Below are 23,820 nucleotides of genomic sequence, written 5' to 3'. Positions count from 1 at the left end.
TAAAAGTATAAGGGAAAATTGTGTGGTTTCCTGGTGTTTCCGTTAGTGCTTTGCAGCTGTTTTAATTAGCATTTTTTTTCAGTTGCAGGTGACAGAAATCTCAATTCAAAATAAATTAAAGAATAAAGGAAATGTATTGGCTTATATCCAGATAAGGCAATGGCACCCCACTCCAGTACTCTTGCCTGTAAAATCCCATGGATGGAGGAGCCTGGTAGCCTGTAGTCCATGGGGGCTCCAAGAGTCAGGCTCGACTGGGCGACTTCACTTTCACTTTTCACTTTCATGCACTGGAGAAGGAAATGGCAACCCACTCCAGTGTTCTTGCCTGGAGAATCCCAGGGACAGGGGAGCCCGGTGGGAGGCCGTCTATGGGGTCGCATGGAGTCGGACACGACCAAAGCGACTTAGCAGCAGCAGCAGCATTGGCTTCCATCACAGGAAAGTCTGAAGAGTATACGGATTTATGGCATGTCTAAATCCAATCCCTCAAACAATGTCATCAAAACTATATTTCACTCTTTGGACTTCCCTGGAGGTCCAGTGGTTAATACTCCATGCCACCAATGCATGGGGCCTAGGTTTGATCCCTGGTCAAGGAACTAAGATTCCCTCATGCCATACAGCACCAATTTAAAAAAAAAAAAAAAAGGAACAGCAATGAAAACTATTTTTCTACATTGTTTGCCTCCACTTTCCTGAGTATCCACTGACAGCCCCAAGAATACAGTTTACCTGCTTAAGCAAGTCCAGACAAAAAAATAAAAATTCTCTCCCAATTTTCCAGCCAAACCCTGATATAAACTACAGTTGGTCCAACTTGGGTAGTGCGACCAACACTGGACTAATCGCTGGGGCCAAAGTGATGGGATAGTTTGATTGCCTGGGTCTGAGTCATGTACTCATCCCTGAAGCCACGAATTATATAAACCCAAAGTGGGAAAGGGGTGGTTTTCAAAGGAATACTGGTTAGGTAAAATACCAGGTCCACTACAGACTGGAATATGAGTGGAGAAAACAGATGGTAGATTAGTATCTGCACAAAAATAACTCCCTAATCTCAAACGCTTCAAGCAACAAAGATTTATTTCTTCTATTGCTCCATGTCCATTGTAGGTTGGCTGGGGCTACTCTTCTCACTCAGAGTGTGTTGTTGGTCATGGAGGCAAAAGGAAAGAAAATATGGCAAAGGAAGCATTATCTCTTTTTAAGATTTTTTAATTGTATATTGGAGTATAATTGATTAACAATGTCGTGTTAGTTTCAGGTTTACAGCAAAGTGATTCAGTTATACACATACATGTATTTTTTTCTTTTGCAAATTCTTTTCTCACTTCAGTTCAGTTCAGTCGCTCAGTCGTGTCCAACTCTTTGCGACACTATGAACTGCAGCACTTAGGTTAATATATAATATTGAACAGTTCCGTGTGCTATACAGTAGGTCCTTTTTGGTTATATTATTTTATTTTAAAATTTTTTACCTTTTTATTTTATATTGCAGTATAGCCGATTAACAATGTTATGATAGTTTCAGGTGGACAGCAAAGGGACTCAGCCATACATACACAAGTATCCATTTCCACCCAAACTCCTCTCCCATCCAGGCTGCCAGATAACATTGAACAGAGTTCCCTGTGCTATACCGTAGGTCCTTTTTGGTTATTTGTTTTAAATACAGTAATGTGTACAAGTCCATCCCAAATTCCCAATCTATCCCTATCCCCAGCCTTCCTGTTAGTAACCATAAGTTCATTCTCTAAGTCTGTGGGTTTGTTTTATAAATAAGTTAATTCATATCATTTTTTTAGATCCCACATATGTGATATCATGTGATATTTGTCTGTCTCTGTCTGACTTACTTCACTTAGTATGACAATCTCTATGTCCATCCATGTTGCTGAAATGACGTTATTTTGTTCTTTTTTATGGCTGAGTAGTATTCCATTCAGAGAAGGCAATGGCACCCCACTCCAGTACTCTTGCCTAGAAAATCCCATGGACGGAGGAGCCTTGTAGGCTGCAATCCATGGGGTCACAAAGAGTCAGACACGACTGAAGCGACTTAGCAGCAGCAGCAGCAGTATTCCATTATATATGTAGACATCTTCTTTATCTATTCATTTATCAATTGACATTTAGGCTGAGGAAGCATTATCTCTTAAAGCTTCTTCCTGGAAACGAGACTTTTCATAAATACATTTTGTTGGCCAGAGCAGTGAGGGTAGAGAAGTAAGACTCTACCAGTTACCTGGACCTAAGAGAACTGGAAGTTTTGCAGATGGCCCTAATGATGACCCCAGGAACTACCAAGTTTGAAACATTGGCCAAGAGAAGACGGCAGAGAAACCAAGATAAGAGAGAATCTAAAATGTTTGGAATGTCCTGGAGCTGCGAGGGAAGGAAATAATGCAAGAAAAAAGCCTGTGGGGTAAGTGACTAGAGAACAAAGGAAGAAGGAAAATCCCATTTGATAACAGTAAGAGAGTGGCAGAAAGCTCATTTCATAGCTTGTCACAGAAAAGTTCATTGAAACTTGGTAGGGTAGATTGAATTGAAGCTGGACCAGTCTCCTTGGGTGAGCGGATATCAAGGATAAAGATCCAGCTGTTGGCACTGGGAGAACATCTAGCTAGGCAGGCAGAACATAGTGGGCAGGAGATACATGAACCATTAAAATTCAGGGTCCAAGCGAATGGTTAGCCTCAGCATGGTTGTGGCTGCTGGATTCTATTCAGAAGTAATGTTCAGATTTAAGATGACACAGAAAGGCAGGTTTTAAGTGCCAGAAAAATTTGTTACAGATAAAAATCTCAGCCCTGAGCTGGGGGAGGAACAAGGTCAGGACCCTTGGAGGCTTGTGGGAACAGAAGACTGTCACAGGTCTTGAACACAAGGGAACAAGATGAAAACCATTTTTGTCACTTGGTAACTTCTTGACATCAAGTCAAACCTCAGTTTCTAGAACTGAGAAAAAAGATCAGAGTTCAACCGTAGGAAGGTCTATTTACTTTCAGTTCAGTTCAGTCGCTCAGTCATGTCCGACTCTTTGCGACACCATGGACTGCAGCACGCCAGGCCTCCCAGTCCATCACCAACTCCCGGAGTTTACCCAAATTCATGTCTATTGCATCGGTGATGCCATCCAACCATCTCATTGTCAGTCGTCCCCTTCTCCTCCTGCCTTCAATCTTTCCCAGCATCAGAGTCTTTTCAAATGAGTCAGCTCTTCACATCAGGTGGCCAAAGTATTAGAGTTTCAACTTCAACATCAGTCCTTCCAATGAACACCCAGGACTGACCTCCTTCAGAATGGACTGGTTGGATCTCCTTGCAGTCCAGGGACTCTCAAGAGTCTTCTCCAACACCACAGTTCAAAACCATCAATTCTTCTGCGCTCAGCTTTCTTCACAGTCCAACTCTTACATCCATACATGACTACTGGAAAAACTAGAGCCTTGGCTAGACAGATCTTTGTTGGCAAAGTAATGTCTCTGCTCTTTAATATGCTGTCTAGGTTGGTCATAACTTTCCTTCCAAGGAGTAAGCGTCTTTTAATTTCATGGCTGCAATCACCATCTGCAGTGATTTTGGAGCCCAAAAAAGTAAAGTCAGCCACTGTTTCCACTGTTTCCCCATCTATTTCCCATGAAGTGATGGGACTGGATGCCATCATCTTAGTTTTCTGAATGTTGAGCTTTAAGCCTACTTTTTCACTCTCCTCTTTCACTTTTATCAAGAGGCTCTTTAGTTCTTCTTCATTTTTGCTATAAGGGTGGTGTCATCTGCATATCTGAGGTTATTGATATTTCTCCTGGCAATCTTGATTCCAGCTTGTGCTTCATCCAGCCTAGTGTTTCTCATGATGTATTCTGCATATAAGTTAAATAAGCAGGGTGACAATATACAGCCTTGACATACTCCTTTTCCTATTTGGAACCAGTCTGTTGTTCCATGTCCAGTTCTAACTGTTGCCTCTTGATCTGTATACAAATTTCTCAGGAGACAGGTCAGGTGGTCTGGTATTCCCATCTCTTTCAGAATTTTCCAGTTTATTGTGATCCACACAGTCAAAGGCTTTGGCATAGTCAGCAACGCAGAAAAAGATGTTTTTCTGGAACTTGCTTGCTTTTTCAGTGATCCAGCGGATGTTGACAATTTGATCTCTGGTTCCTCTGCCTTGTCTAAAACCAGCTTGAACATCTGGAATTTCACAGTTCACGTAATGCTGAAGCCTGGCTTGGAGAATTTTGAGCATTACTTTTGAGCTTTCCAAATGATGATACAAAGCTTCTCAAAGCCTTTGACCATGGAAAGTCAGGGCAAGATCAATGAGTGAGCATTACTGCACGCAGCTGGCAAGGGGAGGATGCATGTGAATATTAAGGAATTATATATTGGTCCTCAGAAGAATTGTGAGGTTAGAATGTTGGGAAGTTTGTATGCAGCTATTGAGGTTGATGGTGGTAGATAGGGTAGAAAGACTAAAATCCTGAAATGATCAAGGAAAGTGGAGAGTATCCTGAATTTCCACAGATAATTAGAGGAGGTGGGGGAAGGGATGTATAAGTGAATCGCTTGGGCTTCCTTCCAAAACAAATATGGTACTGAGAGCAGTGGTGGAGAAAAAGTAGGAAGTAACAATGAAATAAAATATAGTAATGACTCCTTACCCTGTGAGCAATGAGGAAACATAATGGGATGTGGCCTACATTGGAGATGACAGTGGTATTGGTGGAAAACCAAACTCTAGACATACTGAGTCATGAAATGTATTTAAGATAAACCATGTTCAAGGATGTTGGGGAGCTTGTTGATCCTAGAATGGGGAGTTCCTAATGCCCAGAAGTAGATCTTAGTTTTAATTAAAGGCCAGGCAGACAGATATGAAAATGGATGGTATTGAAGTATGAAAGAGGGGATCTGGCAGAGAGAATATGTGGTTGTGTAATTACAGAAATAGATCATTACAGAACCGTATTTGCCCTAATATCCTTTTCTGCCTCTTTTCATGGACATAGCTATTGCCTTTATACTAGTTTTAAAACCAAAAAATATTAATGGTTTTCCCATTAGTGAGTTATCCAGGCAAAATTATAAAATAGATTCAAGTATGTGACTGGATTGGGCTTCACAGGTGGCTCAGTGGTAGAGAACCCTCCTGCCAATGTAGGAGACGTAAGAGACATGGGTTTGATCCCTGGATCGGGAAGATTCCCTGGAGGAGGGCATGGCAACCCACTCCAGTGTCCTTGTCTGGACAGAGAAGCCTGTTGGGGTCATCCATAGGACTGAAAAGAGTTGGACGTGACTGAAGTGACTTAGCATGTATGCACATGCTCCTGGATTAGGACAAAATAATGGTCCCCCCAAAGATGTTTGCAATCTAATCCCTGGACCTTTCCATGGCAGAAGGGACTTTGCAGATGCGATTAAGGTTAGGATCTTGATTCTGAGAGATTATTTTCAATTATCTAGGAGAGTACAACATAATTACAAGAGTCCTTATAAAACAGAGGTAGGAGTGTCAGAGTCAGAGAAAGAGATGTTTTGACAGAAGCAGAAATCAAAATGATGTGGGACCATGAGCCAAGGGTTGCAGGCAACCTCTGAAGCTGAGAAGGACAAAGCATGGGTTCTTCCCTTGAGCCTCCAGAAGAAACATGGCACTGTGAATACCTTGATTTATTCCTCGTAAGATTCAGTTTTGGACTTTTGACCTTTAGCAGTATAGGAGAACAAGTTCGTGCTGTTTTCAAACCAATTTTGTAAGGCATTGTTACAGCAGTAATAGAAAACTAATCACCATCTGAAGACACGATTAAGGGAAAATCCAGACTCTGACATCCCAATGTCTCAAAAGGCAGGAAAACAAGGGCTGGAGTTAGGTGGCAAAATCATGAGAGGTTATCATTTGCTATTCCTCATCTTTAAAATTTAATAGCAGTCATAGCCAAATTTTCTCAAACAGAAATGCAATGACCCTATGTTTATACACAGATTCCAGGGTGATTTGAAGTTATTTTTGTCAGTCTACAAAGAAAATTGGAAATTCTTTGAAAGATTCAAAGAAAGAGTTCTAAATGACAAAGAGGAGAGAGGATAAAAGAAAACAATTACTCCATTTTAGAAATATTATTCCATGTGTTTACTTTTTACAAGATATACTGTACAGTTTCTGAGAAAATTAATTCTTAGGAGATCAAGAAAATAACCTGTGGCAATGAATTCTCATAAACTTCATGAAAGAGCATTTTTTAAAGTTTATTGAAACTTCCACACTGTTCTGTAAATTATTATGCTGTAATGGCATCCTCTAGGTCTTCTGAAACAGTTTATTTTCATTAAAAAATAGCTAGTTGCAAAAGTTAACTTCATTAATATAGACACATCCTCCTCTCTCTCTTGCCCTCTGCAGATCTCTTTGTGGATGGTATTAGATGTATCAGTTCAGTTCAGTTCAGTCACTCAGTTGTGTCCAGCTCTTTGCGACCCCATGAATTGCAGCACTCAGGCCTCCCTGTCCATCACCAACTCCTGGAGTTCACCCAAATTCATGTCCATTGAGTCCGTGATTCCATCCAGCCATCTCATCCTCTATCGCCCACTTTTCCTCCTGCCCTCAATCCCTCCCAGCATCAGAGTCTTTTCCAATGAGTCAACTCTTCGCACGAGGTGGCCAAAGTACCGGAGTTTCAGCTTCAGCATCAGTCCTTCCAAAGAACACCCAGGACTGATCTCCTTTGGAATGGACTGGTTGGATCTCCTTGCAGTCCATGGGACTCTCAAGAGTCTTCTCCAACACCACAGTTCAAAAGCATCAATTCTCCGGCGCTCAACTTTCTTCACAGTCCAACTCTCACATCCATGCATGACCACAGGAAAAACCATAGCCTTGACTGAAAGTGAAGTCGCTCAGTTGTGTCCGACTGTTTGCGATGGACTGTAGCCTATCAGGCTCCTCCATCCATGGGATTTTCCAGGCAAGAGTGCTGGAGTGGATTGCCATTTCCTTCAGACGGACCTTTGTTGGCAAATTAATGTCTCTGCTCTTTAATATAATATCTAGGTTGGTCATAACTTCCCTTCCAATGAGTAAGCGTCTTTTAATTTCATGGCTGCAATCACCATCTGCAGTGATTTTGGAGCCCCCCAAAATAAAGTCTGTCACTGTTTCCACTGTTTCCCCATCTATTTCCCATGAAGTGACAGGACCAGATGCCATGATCTTAGTTTTCTGAATGTTGAGCTTTAAGCCAACAGTTTCACTCTCCTCTTTCAGTTTCATCAAGAGGCTTTTTAGTTACTCTTCACTTTCTGCCATAAAGGTGGTGTCATCTGCATATCTGAGGTTATTGATATTTCTCCCGGCAATCTTGATTCCAGCTTGTGCTTCTTCCAGCCCAGCATTTCTCATGATGTACTCTGCATAGAAGTTAACTAAGCAGGGTGACAATATACAGCATTGACATACTCCTTTTCCTATTTGGAACCAGTCTGTTGTTCCATGTCCAGTTCTAACTGTTGCTTCCTGACCTGCATATAAGTTTCTCAAGAGGCAGGTCAGGTGGTCTGGTATTCCCATCTCTCTCAGAATTTTCCAGTTTATTGTGATCCACACAGTCAAAAGCTTTGGCATAGTCAATAAAGCAGAAATAGATGTTTTTCTGGAACTCTCTTGCTTTTTCTGTGATCCAGCAAATGTTGGCTATTTGATCTCTGGTTCCTCTTCCTTGTCTAAAACCAGCTTGAACATCTGGAAGTTCACGGTTCCCATAATGCTGAAGCCTGGCTTGGAGAATTTTGAGCATTACTTTACTAGCGTGTGAGATGAATACAATTGTGTAGTAGTCTGAGCATTCTTTGGCATTGCCTTTCTTTGGGGTTGGAATGAAAACTGACCTTTGCCAGTCCTGTGGTCACTGCTGAGTTTTCCAAATTTGCTGGCATATTGAGTGCAGCACTTTCACAGCATCATCTTTCAGGATTTGAAATAGCTCCACTGGAATTCCATCACCTCCACTAGCTTTGTTCGCAGTGATGCTTTCTAAGGCCCACTTGACTTCACATTCCAGGATGTCTGGCTCTAGGTGAGTGATCACACCATCATGATTATCTTGGTCATGAAGATCTTTTTTGTACAGTTCTTCTGTGCATTCTTGCCACCTCTTCATAATATCTTCTGCTTCTGTTAGGTCCATACCACTTCTGTCTTTTATCAAGCCCATCTTTGCATGAAATGTTCCCTTGGTATCTCTAATTTTCTTGAAGAGATCTCTAGTCTTTCCCATTCTGTTGTTTTCCTCTATGTCTTTGCATTGATCACTGAAGAAGGCTTTCTTATCTCTTCTTGCCATTCTTTGGAACTCTGCATTCAGATGCTTATATCTTTCCTTTTCTTCTTTGTTTTTCGCCTCTCTTCTTTTCACAGCTATTTGTAAGGCCTCCTCAGACAGCCATCTTCCTTTTTTGCATTTCTTTTCCATGGGGATGGTCTTGATCCCTGTCTCCTGTACAATGTCACGAACCTCCATCCGTAGTTCATCAGGCACTCTATCAGATCAAGTCCCTTACATCTATTTCTCACTTCCACTGTATAATCATAAGGGGTTTGATTTAGGTCATACCTGAATGTTCTAGTGGTTTTCCCTACTTTCTTCAATTTAAGTCTGAATTTGGCAATAAGGAGTTCATGATCTGAGCCACAGCCTGCTCCCAGTCTTGTTTTTGCTGACTGTATAGAGCTTCTCCATCTTTGGCTGCAAAGAATATAATCAATCTGATTTCGGTGTTGACCATCTGGTGATGTCCATGTGTAGAGTCTTCTCTTGTGTTGTTGGAAGAGAGTGTTTGCTATGACCAGTGCATTTTCTTGGCAAAACTCTATTAGTCTTTGCCCTGCTTCATTCTGTATTCCAAGGCCAAATTTGCCTGTTACTCCAGGTGTTTCTTGACTTCCTACTTTTGCATTCCAGTCCCCTATAATGAAAAGGACATCTTTTTTGTGTGTTAGTTCTAAAAGGTCTTGTAGATCTTCATAGAACCGTTCAGTTTCTTCAGCGTTACTGGTTGGGGCATAGACTTGGATTAGACGTATACTCCGATGTAATTTAGATATTGAAAGTACATGCGAGGCATTAACTTCAGGGAGGTAATTGGATTTTTCTTAATAATGGATTTTTTTCTCGAGTAACAAATACACATTGTTCCAAGTTCCGTACACTGAGAACTATTTGAAGGGGAATTTCATTTGGCATTGGTTCTATTAGCCTTTCTGAACTAGTAACCACACAACAAACAAGGCAGGCCAAACATTAAAAAGTTGCAGCCCAGAGTGAGAGCCTAGTTTGGAAAGCGTGAAAAAGTATAGCATTCAGGAAGCCCAGAGAGGTTGGCGCTCTATGAGTTCAGCTGCGCCTGGCTAGCTAGAGGCATGGCAGAGTCATGGGAAGGTGGGACCTGAGGCAGTGTGCCACTCAGAATTTGGATTTAGCCTGGAGAGAGTTTAGCCAGAGCCTGGGAAGATTAACTCAGCCATCAGTCAGAGCACAATCAGAGTGGCTGTGTCATGTGCAGCTGCTGTCCCCTTCCTGCTCTTGTTTTGAGCCGTTTCCCTGATATAAATGGAAAAAGAATGAGCAGGGCCATCCAACTACATATTGGAGAATTCAACAGCAGATTAGACTTGCTGAAAAACAAGCAAAACAAGAACAAAAACCCCCCAGTTTCCAGTAGCTATCCACCCTTCTATGCATGATACTAAAGACAAAAATTATAGAAGAAATGACTGATGTATTAATATCAATGCAAAAAAGTTTTAAATTTGTATACATCAGTCGATATTCACAAGTGTGCAAAGACACAGACGTCCAAAATATCTGTAATTCGAGATCAAACTATCATTTAATCTATATGAATATTCATAACAGCCGAACATTAGAAATGATTGAAATGTTAGTCAATAGGCAATTGCTTAATGGTGCACTATCCCTACAGTGAAATTTGAAGGCTTTTCTGGTAAAATGCTAAGTAATAAATATTTTGGGGTTATGGGCTATAAAATCTCTTTTGCCACTACTCAATCTGCAGTTATAGCATGAAAATGTCCATAGAAAATATGGAAACAAAAAAGCATGGAAAACAGTTCGTAATGAGGATGACAGTCAACCCTTTTCTCCTGTTAGGACTAAGAAGACCTTCATTTCCCATTAACCTAATGTGATGGTGAAGTTTTTATTATCTCAGGCAGTCTATATGTATTAACCCAACCAAGGAACTTAGTCCATTCAGTTAAAAAAAAAAAGCATGGAGTGTTCCAATGAAACTTTATTTACAAGACTATGTGGGTGACCCACTGGTCATAGTTTCCTGACCCTTATTTTAAACAATCATTTTTTAAAAGTATGTAAATCCTGGTAGCTCAGACAATAAAGAATCTTCCTGCAATGCAGGAGACCCAGGTTTGAAACCTGGGTCAGGAAGATCCTCTGAAGAAAGGAATGGAAACTCACTCTAGTATTCTTGTCTGGATAATTCCATGGAGAGAGGAGCCTGACAGGATACAGTCTATGGGATCGCAAAAAGTTGGACACAACTGAGCAACTAACACACACACATATATATAAAATGGTAGAAACCTGTCCAAATATATTAAGTGAAAAATGCACATTTCAGAACAGAATATGTATTTATATCATATGGTGCTACCTTATTAAATATCATATGTGTCAAGTGATATAAATAGAACTATGTGTAACTATATATAATTATATTTTATAATATTTATATTTTATATTATAGTATATATATTTATAATATGTAAATAATATTTATACTATTTTATAATAAAAATATTATAATTATATAAATTATATCTCTTTAGAGATAAATAGATAATATAAGCAAAAGAAAAAAGCCTGAAATAATGCATGCCAAAATGTTACCCTGGAGATTAAAACCCAAATTTAGGAGTGTAAAATTACTTTTCTAGGGTAAAATTTTAAATGTGTTTTTAAAAGCAATAATGTTTAAAACAAATTTAGGACACAAAACTTTTAAAAACCTACACATAACTCTGCTAGTCATGTGCAACCTTCTTCATTTCTCTGTGTTCCCTCTCAGTATTTATCTGCTTTATACGTTTGTCAAGGTATGTCAGGTTTCCTGGTTTTCTTTGCCTTATTCCTACTGTACACTCAGAGGCAGCAGTTTGCAATAAACACAGCTTAATAAATGTTAGTTAATTGTTCTGATTATGATCATGGTGATAACTCTGGTGAAGTAAAGCAATTTTAGGTAAAGTTTTTAGAATAAGGCTTCAAACTAGTAATTAAAACTATTATTGTCAAGTGTTTCTTAGGAACCTTTCAGAAAGGATATTGCATTGAGTCCTTTAGAATCTCTTGATTCATGTGTCCCAGGGGACAGTCACCAGAAAGGGAGCATTGCTGTCTCTTTCTTACTGCAGCCCAGCTGGCACAGTGGGAATGGTGTGGATCCTTCTAACAGCTGACAGAACAATACAAAAGGATCCAAGGTTCGGGTTATAAATTATTCTGCTTGCTTTTGTCACCTAGAGTCTGGAACCCCTAAACATTCTCCTGGATTTGGTGCAGCTGTGATGGTATAAAGGGTAAAATCAGAGGCTTTTTAACCCCTATGTGACATTATCAGGGGCTTCCCTGGTGGCTCAGAGGTTAAAGTGTCTGCCTGGAATGCAGGAGACCTGGGTTCGATCCCTGAGTCGGTAAGAACCCCTGGAGAAGGAAATGGCAACCCATTCCAGTACTCTTGCCTGGAGCATTCCATGGAGGGAGGATCCTTGTAGCCTACAGTCCATGGGGTTGCAAAGAGTCGGACACGAGTGACATTATCAACTATACAAAAAAGATCTTCACGACCCAGATAATCACGATGGTGTGATCACTCACCCAGAGCCAGACATCCTGGAATGTGAAGTCAAGTGGGCCTTAGGAAGCATCACTACGAACAAAGCTAGTGGAGGTGATGGAATTCCAGTGGAGCTATTTCAAATCCTGAAAGATGATGCTGTGAAAGTACTGCACTCAATATGCCAGCAAATTTGGAAAACTCAGCAGTGGCCACAGGACTGGAAAAGGTCAGTTTTCATTCTAATCCCAAAGAAAGGCAATGCCAAAGAATGTTCAAACTACTACACAATTGCGCTCATCTCACACGCTAGTAAAGTAATGCTCAAAATTCTCCAAGCCAGGCTTCAGCATTACGGGAACCGTGAACTTCCAGATATTCAAGCTGGTTTTAGAACAGGCAGAGGAACCAGAGATCAAATTGCCAACATCCGCTGGATCATGGAAAAAGCAAGAGAGTTCCAGAAAAACATCTATTTCTGCTTTATTGACTATGCCAAAGCCTTTGACTGTGTGGATCACAATAAACTGTGGAAAATTTTGAAAGAGATGCGAATACCAGACCACCTAACCTGTCTCTTGAGAAACCTATATGCAGGTCAGGAAGCAACAGTTAGAACTGGACATGAAACAACAGACTGGTTCCAAATGGGAAAAGGAGTACGTCAATGTTGTATATTGTCACCCTGCTTATTTAACTTATATGCAGAGTACATCCAGAGAAGGCAATGGCACCCTACTCCAGTACTCTTGCCTGGAAAATCTCATGGATGGAGAAGACTGGTGCGCTGCAGTCCATGGGGTCACTAAGAGTTGGACACGACTGAGCGACTTCACTTTCACTTTTCACTTTCATGTATTGGAGAAGGAAATGGCAACCCACTCCAGTGTTCTTGCCTGGAGAATCCCAGGGATGGCGGAACCTGGTGGGCTGCTGTCTCTGGGGTTGCATAGAGTCGGACACGACTGAAGCGACTTAGCAGCAGCAGCAGCGGCAGCAGCAGAGTACATCATGAGAAACACTGGGCTGGAGGAAGCACAAGCTGGAATCAAGATTGAGGGGAGAAATATCAATAACCTCACATATGCAGATTATACCACCCTTATGGCAGAAAATGAAGAAGAACTAAAGAGCCTCTTGATGAAAGTGAAAGAGGAGAGTGGAAAAGTTGGCTTAAAGCTCAACATTCGAAAACTAAGATCATGGCATCTAGTCCCTCACTTCATGGCAAGTAGATGAGGAAACAGTGGAAACAGTGGCTGACTTTATTTTGGGGGGGGCCTCCAAAATCCCTGCAGATGGTGATTGCAGCCATGAAATTAAAAGACGCTTACTCCTTGGAAGGAAAGTTATGACCAACCTAGACAGCATATTAAAAAGCAGAGACATTACTTTGTCAACAAAGGTCCATCTAGTCAAGGTGATGGTTTTTCCACATGTATGGATGTGAGATTTGGACTATAAAGAAAGTGGGCACCAAAGAATTGATGCTTTTGAACTGTGGTGTTGGAGAGGACTCTTGAGAATCCCTTGGACTGCAAGGAGATCCAACCAGTCCATGGTATAGGGAGATCAGTTCTGCGTGTTCATCAGATGCACTGATGTTGAAGCTGAAACTCCAGTATTTTGGCCACCTGATGTGAAGAGCTGAAAAGATCCAGGGTCATTGGAAAAGATCCTGATGTTGGGAAAGTTTGAGGGAAGGAGGAGAAGGGAACGACAGAGGATGAGATGATTGAATGGCATCACCAACTTAATAGACATGAGTTTGGGTAAACTCTGGGAGTTGGTGATGGACAGGGAGGCCTGGTGTGCTGTGGTTCATCGGGTCACAAAGAGTCCGACACGACTGAGCGACTGAACTGAACTGACATTTTCAGAGTCTGACAGTTGGTAACCAAAGTGAGTAATCTTAGAGTAGTGTGGTGTAGTGTGATTCTATATAAACTATCAAGGGAATGTATGAAAATAATTTCCCACAAAATGAAGGCTTTCCTGTAGTCAGTTTAGGGAGAGCTGGAAGATGGCAGTTGTTAGAATCATCTTCAAATACTGACGGTTTCACAATTAGTTTCTTCTGTTTCTCATATGTTAAAAAAACAAACAAACAAACTTTGATATCCTTCTCTTGCCACCCAAAAAAAGAACAACAACAAAAAAAACCCTTTCTCCCCACTCACCAATAACATAAACCCTATAGCTTGTTCCTAGGCTAGAGATACAGAGCATACTGCAATTAAAATTTGAGTACCACCTATTAGGTATACCAAAATGCTTTCTATTTTGTTTGTAACTGTCTTATTCATATGACAGAGTGAAGATAAAAGGCATCAAGTGGAAGGGTTGTATACCACCCCCCTGCCGCTTGCCATCTTCTCAAGCTTTGGTGGAAGTCTAAGCCTAAATGGTAAAGAATCTGCCTGCAATGCAGGAGACCCAGGTTCCATCGCTGGGTCAGGAAGATCCTCTGGAGAAGGGAATGGCAATCCACTCCAGTATTCTTGGCTGGAGAATCCCATGGACAGAGGAGCCTAGCAGATTACAACCCATGGGGTCACAAAGAATCATAGACATGACTGAGTGACTAAATGAGCATTTGGGATCCATTTTCCAAGTAGCAATTGAAATGTGCTTAAAGTCATTTTCACCAAAACCTGGGGACAGTTACAGTCCCTGAGTGGAACCAGGGCTCATTTATCCCTGTATTCGTGTTGCCTGGCCTAGTGAAAGTGAAGTCGCTAAGTCATGCCCGACTCTTTGCAACCCCATGAACAGTAGCCTGCACCAAGCTCCTCCGTCCATGGGATTTTCCAGGCAAGAGTACTGGAGTGGGTTGCCATTTCCTTCTCCAGGGAATCTTCCCAACCCAGGGATCGAATCCAGGTCTCCCACATTGTAGACAGATGCTTTACCATCTGAGCCACCAGGGAAGTACGTACTAAATAAATTAGCTGATCAAAGGTTCACCTTGCTTTTGTCATCCAGAGTGAATGAATTTTGACTCATGAATGTATTCCTGAGTCTGGTACACAGTGAAACAGTAGATTTAACCCGTAAAATTAGGAACTCTACCTAAACAGCTAATAAATGAATGAAACTCCATCTTGACAGACGTTTGATAAAGTTGTCTGTTGGTGAGGTTTGGATGAAAATGTGTACTTTCAAACATGTTAGTGAGGAAATGTAAACTGTACAACCTCTATAATTTGTCAACGACCATTGAAATAAATGCATATGCCCTATGACTCAACAATTCTACTTCTGAGAATTTATCCCACATAAAACCTTTCTCACATATATACACAGAAGAGGATAGTCACTGAAGAATTCTTCACACTAGCAGGAGACAAGAAATAATGTAAATGTCCATGCATAGAGAACTGGTGAAATAAATTATGGTCTATTACATGTAACAGAATTCTATCTGATGTTGAAAATGATTAAGATAGAATTATACAAACTAACATAGAATGATCTTCAAGATATTATGGTTGAGTGAAAGAAGTCAGGTGCAGAACAGTGTGTTCAGTATGCTATTGCTTATGTAAATAAACAAAATATGGTGGGAGGAAGGGATACAAAAACATGCTTTTATTTGAAAAGAAGATATCTGGAAGGTTCCAAAAGAAACTGGTAACAGTGGTTCAGTCTAGCAGGAGAAATTGAAAAATTTCAAGGACTGGAGGAAGAGACTTGCTTTTCACTCTGGATTGTTTCAGTTTCTAGCAACCCACTCCAGCGTTCTTGCCTAGAGAATCCCAGGGATGGGGGAGCCTGGTGGGCTGCAGTCTATGCGGTTGCACAGAGTCGGACACAACTGAAACGATTTAGCAGCAGCAGCAGCCATTTGTATAGATTATCCACTAATTTTTTTAAAATAAAAATGTTCAAAAGTAAACATCTTAGTTTCCAAGGAGAGTGCTTGTTAAAACTCACTGGCATAATGTGAGTTACCATTTATATCAGAAAAATTGGAGAGGGGGGAGAGTACCTACATAATTACTTACAGAAGCATAGAACATCGCTGAAGAGGAGGTTTGGCAGCTGGGGACTCAGATAGGAGGGAGATGTTTCTTTTTGTAACTTTCCATTAAAAAATATATACATATATATAATAAAAATGAACACTTTTGTTGTTTTTAAAGTATACAGAAAGTGTAGCGGAAATAGAAAGGAAGAGGTATCTTAGGAAGTAGGAACAGCATACTTGGTAGTTTAAAATCCTGACTCTCAATTACTGTTGTTACTGTGTGCCTACTCAGTCACCTCTGACTCTCTGTGACCCCATGGACTATAGCCCGCCAGGCTCCTCTGTCCATGGGATTCTCCAGGCAGGAATACTGCAGTGAGTTGCCATTTCCCACTCCAGGGGATCACTCTGACCCAAGGATTGAACCTGCATTTCTTGCATCTCCGGCACTGGCATTTGGATTCTTACCACTGCGCCACCTGGTAAGCCCTGACTCTTTTAATAGCTGTGTCATATTGGGCAACTTGCTGAATCTCTAGGCCTATTATGTAAAGCTTCATGGGTATGTTGTGTAGATTACATGGAAAATATATATGTAGAGCACATTTCCTATGATAGCATCTATTAGGAGATCAGTAATTTGTAGTCATTATTATCACATGGATGAAATGCTTCTGATTCCAAAAGGGTTTCAATTGTTCTAGTGAAGCAACTGAAAAGCATAAACCTTGGATTCTGTTCAGTTCCTTCGGCTGTGTAACAGTCCCATAACGGTGTTGGCATTGACCTATATAAGTGGGAAGCCCAAGAGTTGCTGCAAAGCAACCCAAGGCAGCATAGTACGTCTTTATGTCACCAGTTGATTAAATGCTGACATCGTTTACTTGTGATTTCTCACAAAAGCTGTATCTAATGAACGAAGAGATTTTTAAAATGATAATGAAACAGTAAAGACATAAAATCCAGAGAGCATCCAGCACTTCATCTGCTTTCCTTTTTTGTCTTTTCAGGGTCACATTGTTAATACTATAACAAACCTACTAGTATGTTATAAAGGTACTAACCATGATCAAATATAATTTCATTTTCTGTCTCGGTCATATTGTTTGAAATGATTAGCATATCTCTTAACTATTCTAATGGCAAATAGATGTATGAACCTGACTGATGATATGTCTGTTGGTAAAAAAATTCCAGACTCCAGATATTTATTCTTTTATCTCAGTAGTGCTTGCATGAGTGTTTTATTTTTGGATTTCCATAAAAAGAGGAGGGTACTTATGATGACTTTATACATACACATATCCACATAAAAATGTTTACACTGAAAGTTTGTTTTCATAATTGCTAATGTCATGTATTTTGCAGCATGAAATAATTCTAAAATGTACCTAAGTTTTTGTGTTATTCTTAATAGATGATAATCCCTTGAACTTGTTTCCTAACTTGCATGGATAACAGTTACATTTCTTCTTTCAGCTCTAAACTTGATAAAGGCTAAGGCAGAGGATAAGAGCAGTAACATTTTGTAATGACTGCTCTAATCTGAATTCTGACAGAGTTGATGAAAAGGAGCTAGGATACAGCGTTAGATTCTTTCTGGTGCAGCGTTACAATAATAGAAGACCAGCGACCCAGTGAGGCAAAACCGAGGGTTGCACCCAAGTACACAGGAGATTCTTGATGCTTGGAGATTACAAAGGATTCCTGAAAGGGCACTTATATTTATAGATCTGGATTCAGAGTCAACCACTGAGCATCTACTGTGGGTAGATAACTTTACATACATGTTACTTCAGTATCTTTTTAGACTGACATACAAAACATGATGGCTCAGGTGGGGAAATACCAAGTGTTTTTTGGTATATTATGCTCTTGAGAAATGACACACAGACAATAACCTTGAGTTGTTGTTTAATCTGAGTAGCTATCAGTAACAATAATGTAGGCTCAGCCAAGACTTTAGAGAAAATATATTAGGCTATCAAGGAGAAATATTAATGTAAAAAAATCTTCAGATATTTTATATTTCATAAAGTAGATTCTGCTGGGTCAGCATTTTTCTTTTAATGTATATTTTACTATTTTTCCTAATTATGGAAGAATGCAAGAAAATAAGCTGCCATGGAGTAAGTCTTGCCTTAAAGGAAACACAATCATGACTCCTGAGAATGCATAGCTCTCTTAAGATGCTGAGCAGGTTTTCTTCTCAGCAGTCCCTTCCTCCAATACATGAGGACCAATATGTTCATTGTCCTATCACATCTTTTGCTGATTAAAATTTATGAAAGTCTTATGTGTGCCCTTTTGTCTGCATTAACATGTGATTAGTCTTGACATATCAAATGTATTCTGAAGTTCATTTCATTGGAAGTGTATTCATGTATTTTATAAAGCAATGTGTCTCCACTGATACATTAAGAGAATGCGCTGACTTGAAATTACAAATGATTTGGTTCTTTTAAAATGAAGTATAATTGATTTACAATATTATATTAGCTTCAGATGTTCAACACAGTGATTCAAAAATTTTTTATAGATTATTGTCCACTTAAATTTACCATAAAATGTTGGCTGGTCCCTGTTTTTGTCTGTTTTCCAATAACTTTCCAAATTCTCAAATGAAGCAGAACCCTTACTTTAAGTAAAAACATCTAACTGTGACTTTTCAGTATTTTCTCAAGCAATCTCTTTGTGCTGTCAGATTGAAGAGTCCCCAGCACTCCAGAGTACTGTCTGTAGGAGAAGACAAAAACTGCATCTCAGGGCTCCCTGGAGGCTAGGGATATGGTCCTTTGTAACCCCGAAGAACTGTTTTGTTTTCTCATGGACTCTTAACTGGTGGGACAAATATTTCAGTCTTTTTAAACCCAGATGGTATCTTAATTCCATGGGAAATGTTAGAGACAATACTGAGGTATCAGTATAATCTATTGATACTGTGCTATATGAATTACTCTTCATATAAATGGTAAATTGATAAAAAATGGATTTTTATGCACTATAAACACAGTGGAAACAGTGTCAAACTTTATTTTTGGGGGGCTCCAAAATCACTGCAGATGATGACTGCAGCCATGAAATTAAAAGACGCTTACTCCTTGGAAGGAAAGTTATGACCAACCTAGATAGCATATTGAAAAGCAGAGACATTACTTTGCCAACAAAGGTCTGTCTAGTCAAGGCTGTGGTTTTTCCAGTGGTCATGTATGGATGTGAGAGTTGGACTGTGAAGAAAGCTGAGTGCCGAAGAATTGATGCTTTTTAACTGTGGTGTTGGAGAAGACTCTTGAGAGTCCCTTGGACTGCAAGGAGATCCAACCAGTCCATCCTAAAGGAGACCAGTCCTGGCTATTCATTGGAAGGACTGATGCTGAAGCCGAAACTCCAATCCACCTCATGTGAAGAGCTGACTCATTGGAAAAGACCCTGATGCTGGGAGGGATTGGGGGCAGGAGGAGAAGGGGACGACAGAGGATGAGATGGCTGGATGGCATCACCAACTCGATGGACATGAATTTGGGTAAACTCCAGGAGTTAGTGATGGACAGGGAGGCCTGGCATGCTGCGATGCATGGGGTCACAAAGAGTCAGACACGACTGAGCAACTGAACTGAACTATGTATCCACAGTGAGAGCTGTAGTCATAGGGACCACAGTTAACACATAGTACCTGGTGCATGTGGTAGATGTGTTACCTGCACTGTCTCAGTAAACTCTTTCTATAAAGGATCCCATAGTAAATATATCCTCCAGCTTAGTGTGCCACACAGCGTCTGTAGTAAAACTCAATTTGCCCTTACAGAGCAAAAGCAGCCATAAATGAATAAGCTCTGCTGTGTTCCGGTAAAACTTGGTTTATCATCACAGAAATGTGAATTTCATATAATTTTTACATGTCACAAAATGTTTTTCTTAAAAATAATTTTTTTAAAAATGTTAATGGAATAATTGTTCTTAACTCACTGCACTGGCCATACAAAAACAAAGCAGATTGCAGGAAAGTATTGTCATTATCTTGTAATAACTTATAATGGAAGAGTATGTAAAAAAAGGAATATATATTATATGTGTATGTAACTGAACCACTTTGCAATACACCTGAAACTGATACATTATAAACCACTATATTTCAATTAAAAAAATTTTTTTAATTAACATTAAAACAAAAACAAGGCAGGGTAATTTGGCCCTGGGGCCATACTTTGCTGACTTATGCATTATCTCATTGGGTAAATGATGTTTCTAAATGATTGGGATACCCTGATGCTGGGAAAGATTGAAGGCAGGAGGAGAAGGGAAGCCCAGAGAATGAGATGGTTGGATGGCATCACCATCTGGTGATGGAGAAGGAAATGGCAACCCACTCCAGTGCTCTTGCCTGGAAAATCCCATGGACGGAGGAGTCTGGTAGGCTACAGTCCATGGGGTCCCAGAGAGTCAGACACAACTGAGCAAATTCATTTCACTTCACTGACTGGATGAACATGAGTTTGAGCAAACTCTAGATGGTGAGGGACAGGGAAGCCTGGTGGGCTGCAGTCCATGCAGTTACAAAGAATCAAACACGACTTAGTGAGTGAACAACAACCGAGATTATACTAAGTGAATAGTAAAGGGTTTTCTCACTAGCCTTGTTCCCTATCCTACAATCACTTTCTGCCACTCTGCTGGCACTGAGATTGATGGAGTTAATCAATTGTTCTTAAGGTTAAAAACTACCTATATGTCTAGACTCTAGACAAACTAATTTAAGGACGGCTATTAACCTCAAGGATTTACAACATGACCGTGATTTGGGAGTTTTTATAGATCAAGCTGCCTGCTAAGAGGCAAAGGGACAAATTGTTGTAGTAATCCTGGGGGGAGGGACAACGGTGATCTGACTGGGTTGGTAGACACAGGGGACTAAGAACAGACCGTTCGGAGATGTGTTTAGGATTAGGTGCTCGCTCAGGTGAGGACTGATTACATTGTATTACACCTGCCTCACAGGATAAAAGGAATTGATGACACATTTTAAAGCGCTACTAAAGTTAACTGGGATACTGTATCATCTCCTTCTTTTAATTATTAGTAACCACTTTTAAAATTTCAGGGTCTTATCGGTTTGTCTGGTTTACTGATGCCCTCTACCCCAAAGTGGAGGATAACATTCAATTTTTTCAGTTAGTTGAAAATATTTTTTCTGAAAACAAACAAACAAACAAAAAAACAACAAAAAAACACCAACCCTCATTCACTACAAGCCCAAACCATGGGTACTCCTGGTGGAGACATTTTCTCAAATTCCAGACTTTTTTTTCAGAGGCTTGGCTTGCTCTACCGGATTCCCACCTCTCCGCTCCCAGCTACACCCTGAGCCCGCCCCAGACTGTTGCCTCCAGCCTTCCTCCTCCCCCTCCAGCTCCCTCCGCCCCACTTTCCCTCCCACTAGAGAAGCCCCGCCTCCCCGGTTCCGCAACCCAACTCCTTCCCTCCTTCCGTCGCTTTCCTCTCTCCCCGCCCCTATGGCTGCCTTCGATTGGCTAAACTGGCTGTGCCGCGACAAGGCTGTAGCACAGCCTTATTTTTATTGGTTGAAGTGTAGCCGGGCCTCTTGTGATTGGCCGGTAGAAGGAGACAGCAAGTGTGACTGCGTTCCGGGTGTGTGTGGCCGCCGCTTTGTTGCCTGAGGGGGGTGGTGGTGAAGTTAAGGGAGTCGGGGGCTAACGCTTCTGCAGACCCGCAGTCGCAGCCGTTGCAGTCACTTCACCAGGTGGCCTTTACGAGTAGAAGTCTCGTCGACAGCAACCATGAGCGGCGGGGTATACGGGGGAGGTGAGTGCGGTCGGTCGGGAGAGCGCGCCTTTTTACCTTGTGGGGTTTGTAACCGCCGCCCCCAGCCCTCCCCTTCCCGGCGGCCCTTCCGGTCTCCCCCTGGGGACCCCGGCCTCCCCGCCCTATCCCCGCCCCGCGCTCTGCCCGCCTCCGGAGCCCACCCGGCTCGGCGAGCGCTACAGGCGCCGGGAGTCGCCGCCCCCTACGGCCCCTTCCAGCCTCGGGCCGCCGAGGAGCCGACTTTTGGGGCTGCGCGCGGTCCGGGGCTGGCCGGGCAGCTCCACTCGCGGGCCAGGCCCGGAGAGCCGCGGCTGCAGTGACTGGCCTCAGGGTCACCTCTCTCCCAGCCGGCTCTGTCGCGGTGTGCGCGCCCGTTTAAAGTTGGGAGGTCCCAGCAGTTCGTCGGCGTGGCTGGAGGGTTTCCGCGGCGTCTCGGAGGTGGCACAGCGAGCCGCGAGGAGTGGAACTGATTGGAGGAGTCGTGGCCACTCAGGACACAGCCTCCTTCTCCATCCGCGCTCAAGCAGCCTCACGCCTTTCAATAACTTCTCCCTATTTGTTGACTGTGGATGCTCCGGACTTATTCGTAGGCGACTCTGCTCCGGCATAATTTAGGAACATATGCAATTTAAGGTTGCTTAAAGATGGGTGGGCTCCTGTGTAGTGAAAGATTACCATGGGCCTGGGTTGTAATATCAGCCTCACCACATAGTAAGCTCATTGGCCTTGGGTAAGTTACTTAACTTTTGCCAACTTCAGGTTCGTCGTTTGTAGAATGATAATTCCTACCCATTGGGGTGGTTGTGAAGATTAAACGGCGGTAATGCTGCACTTACTACTAAAAGTATGATCCAAGGAGCAGCAGCAGCAGCATCACCTGCAAGCTCTTTAGAAATGTAAAATCTCAAGCCCCACTCTAAATCTACCGAATTGGAGCCTCCGTTTTTTCGAGATGCTTAGATGAAGCATTGATGTATATGATTCATGTTTTTGATGAATTAGAGAAGAAAGAAACTCAAAGTCGTGCTTTTGTTACTGTGTTTAGTAAGGATACTGTTTTCTGAGCGGATGGAATATTATAGGTAGGAGATGAAAATAAGCTTTTCAAAGTTTTTAGTAGTTTTGAAGTGAAGTTTGAGTTTCTGCTCAGGTGACACGCTGGCCCTCACCCTCTCCTTCTCCATATATGTTTTTGGTTTTGATTTCTGAAGTGTAAGGATCAGTTTTCCATTGTTACTTTGGAGAAAGCCTAGTGGATCTTCATGATTTACTTTTTCCCCACCTGAAGATGTAATTCTGACAAAAAAGCTGAGTATACGTGCTCGTGGAGGCTGCAGACTCTATTTTTTGTTTTGTTTCGTTTTTGGCCTCACCATACAGCCTGTGGGATCTTAGTCCTCAGATCAGGGACAGAACCAAGCCCCCTGCATGGGAACCACAGAGTCTTAATTACTGGACCACTAGGGAAGCCCCTTTCCAGTGTGCTTGCCTGGTGAATCCCAGGGACGGGGGAGCCTGGTGGGCTGCTGTCTATGGGGTCACACAGAGTCAGACACGACTGAAGCAGCAGCAGCAGCAGGGAAGTCCCTGCTGATTGTTTTGACTCTCAGGTTCACTCATCCACGGACCTAAAGGTTGTCCACTGAGTATTTTAATGTGACTAAGGTAGAAATGGATACTAATAATTCCAACAGTCAACATTTATTGAGTGCATCCTGTGTACCAGGAACTGTTCTTCATGACAGACGCTTGTAATGCATTGTATTTAATACATGCGTTGTCAGTTAATCCACAACAGCCATGGGAGGTGGTTCTACTTTTCCCCATACTATTAAAGAAGAAAATAAGGCATAGAAAAGATTAACCAGCCTAGAATTACATAACTTTCTAGCAAATGGGCAGCAGGAACTTCTGGGATAAAGAAAAGGCATTTCAGTGAAACCTTTTCTCATTAAAAAAAATTTTAAGTCATTTTTCAAGTATATAACCACAGCATATTCATGTATGATTTAGATATTCAGAATAAACGTCCCTTTGTTCATGTAGAGGAGTATATCTTAAAGCCTGTTTCACATATAAAGTATTTAAAACTGACAAAAATAAGTGTATGATTTTGTGTTTGAGCTGCTACTGTATGACCAATA

General features: G+C 41.4%; 1 protein-coding gene across 1 annotated transcript in view; it reads left to right on the top strand.

Moving 5' to 3' along the window:
- ACTL6A (actin like 6A) overlaps window positions 21,452–23,820 on the top strand; it is a 29,744-nt gene continuing 27,375 nt past the window's right edge. Inside the window, exon 1 of the mRNA XM_005675285.3 lies at window positions 21,452–21,676. Within this exon, the coding sequence (XP_005675342.1) occupies window positions 21,652–21,676 (25 nt within the window). The 5' untranslated portion in view covers window positions 21,452–21,651. The remainder of the gene's footprint in view (window positions 21,677–23,820) is intronic.

The sequence above is a fragment of the Capra hircus genome, chromosome 1 (genome assembly GCF_001704415.2).
Source record: "Capra hircus breed San Clemente chromosome 1, ASM170441v1, whole genome shotgun sequence".
Taxonomy (NCBI): domain Eukaryota; kingdom Metazoa; phylum Chordata; class Mammalia; order Artiodactyla; family Bovidae; genus Capra; species Capra hircus.
The sequence above is the reverse complement of the archived record's forward strand: the minus strand, read 5'-3'. Positions and strand labels throughout refer to the sequence as shown.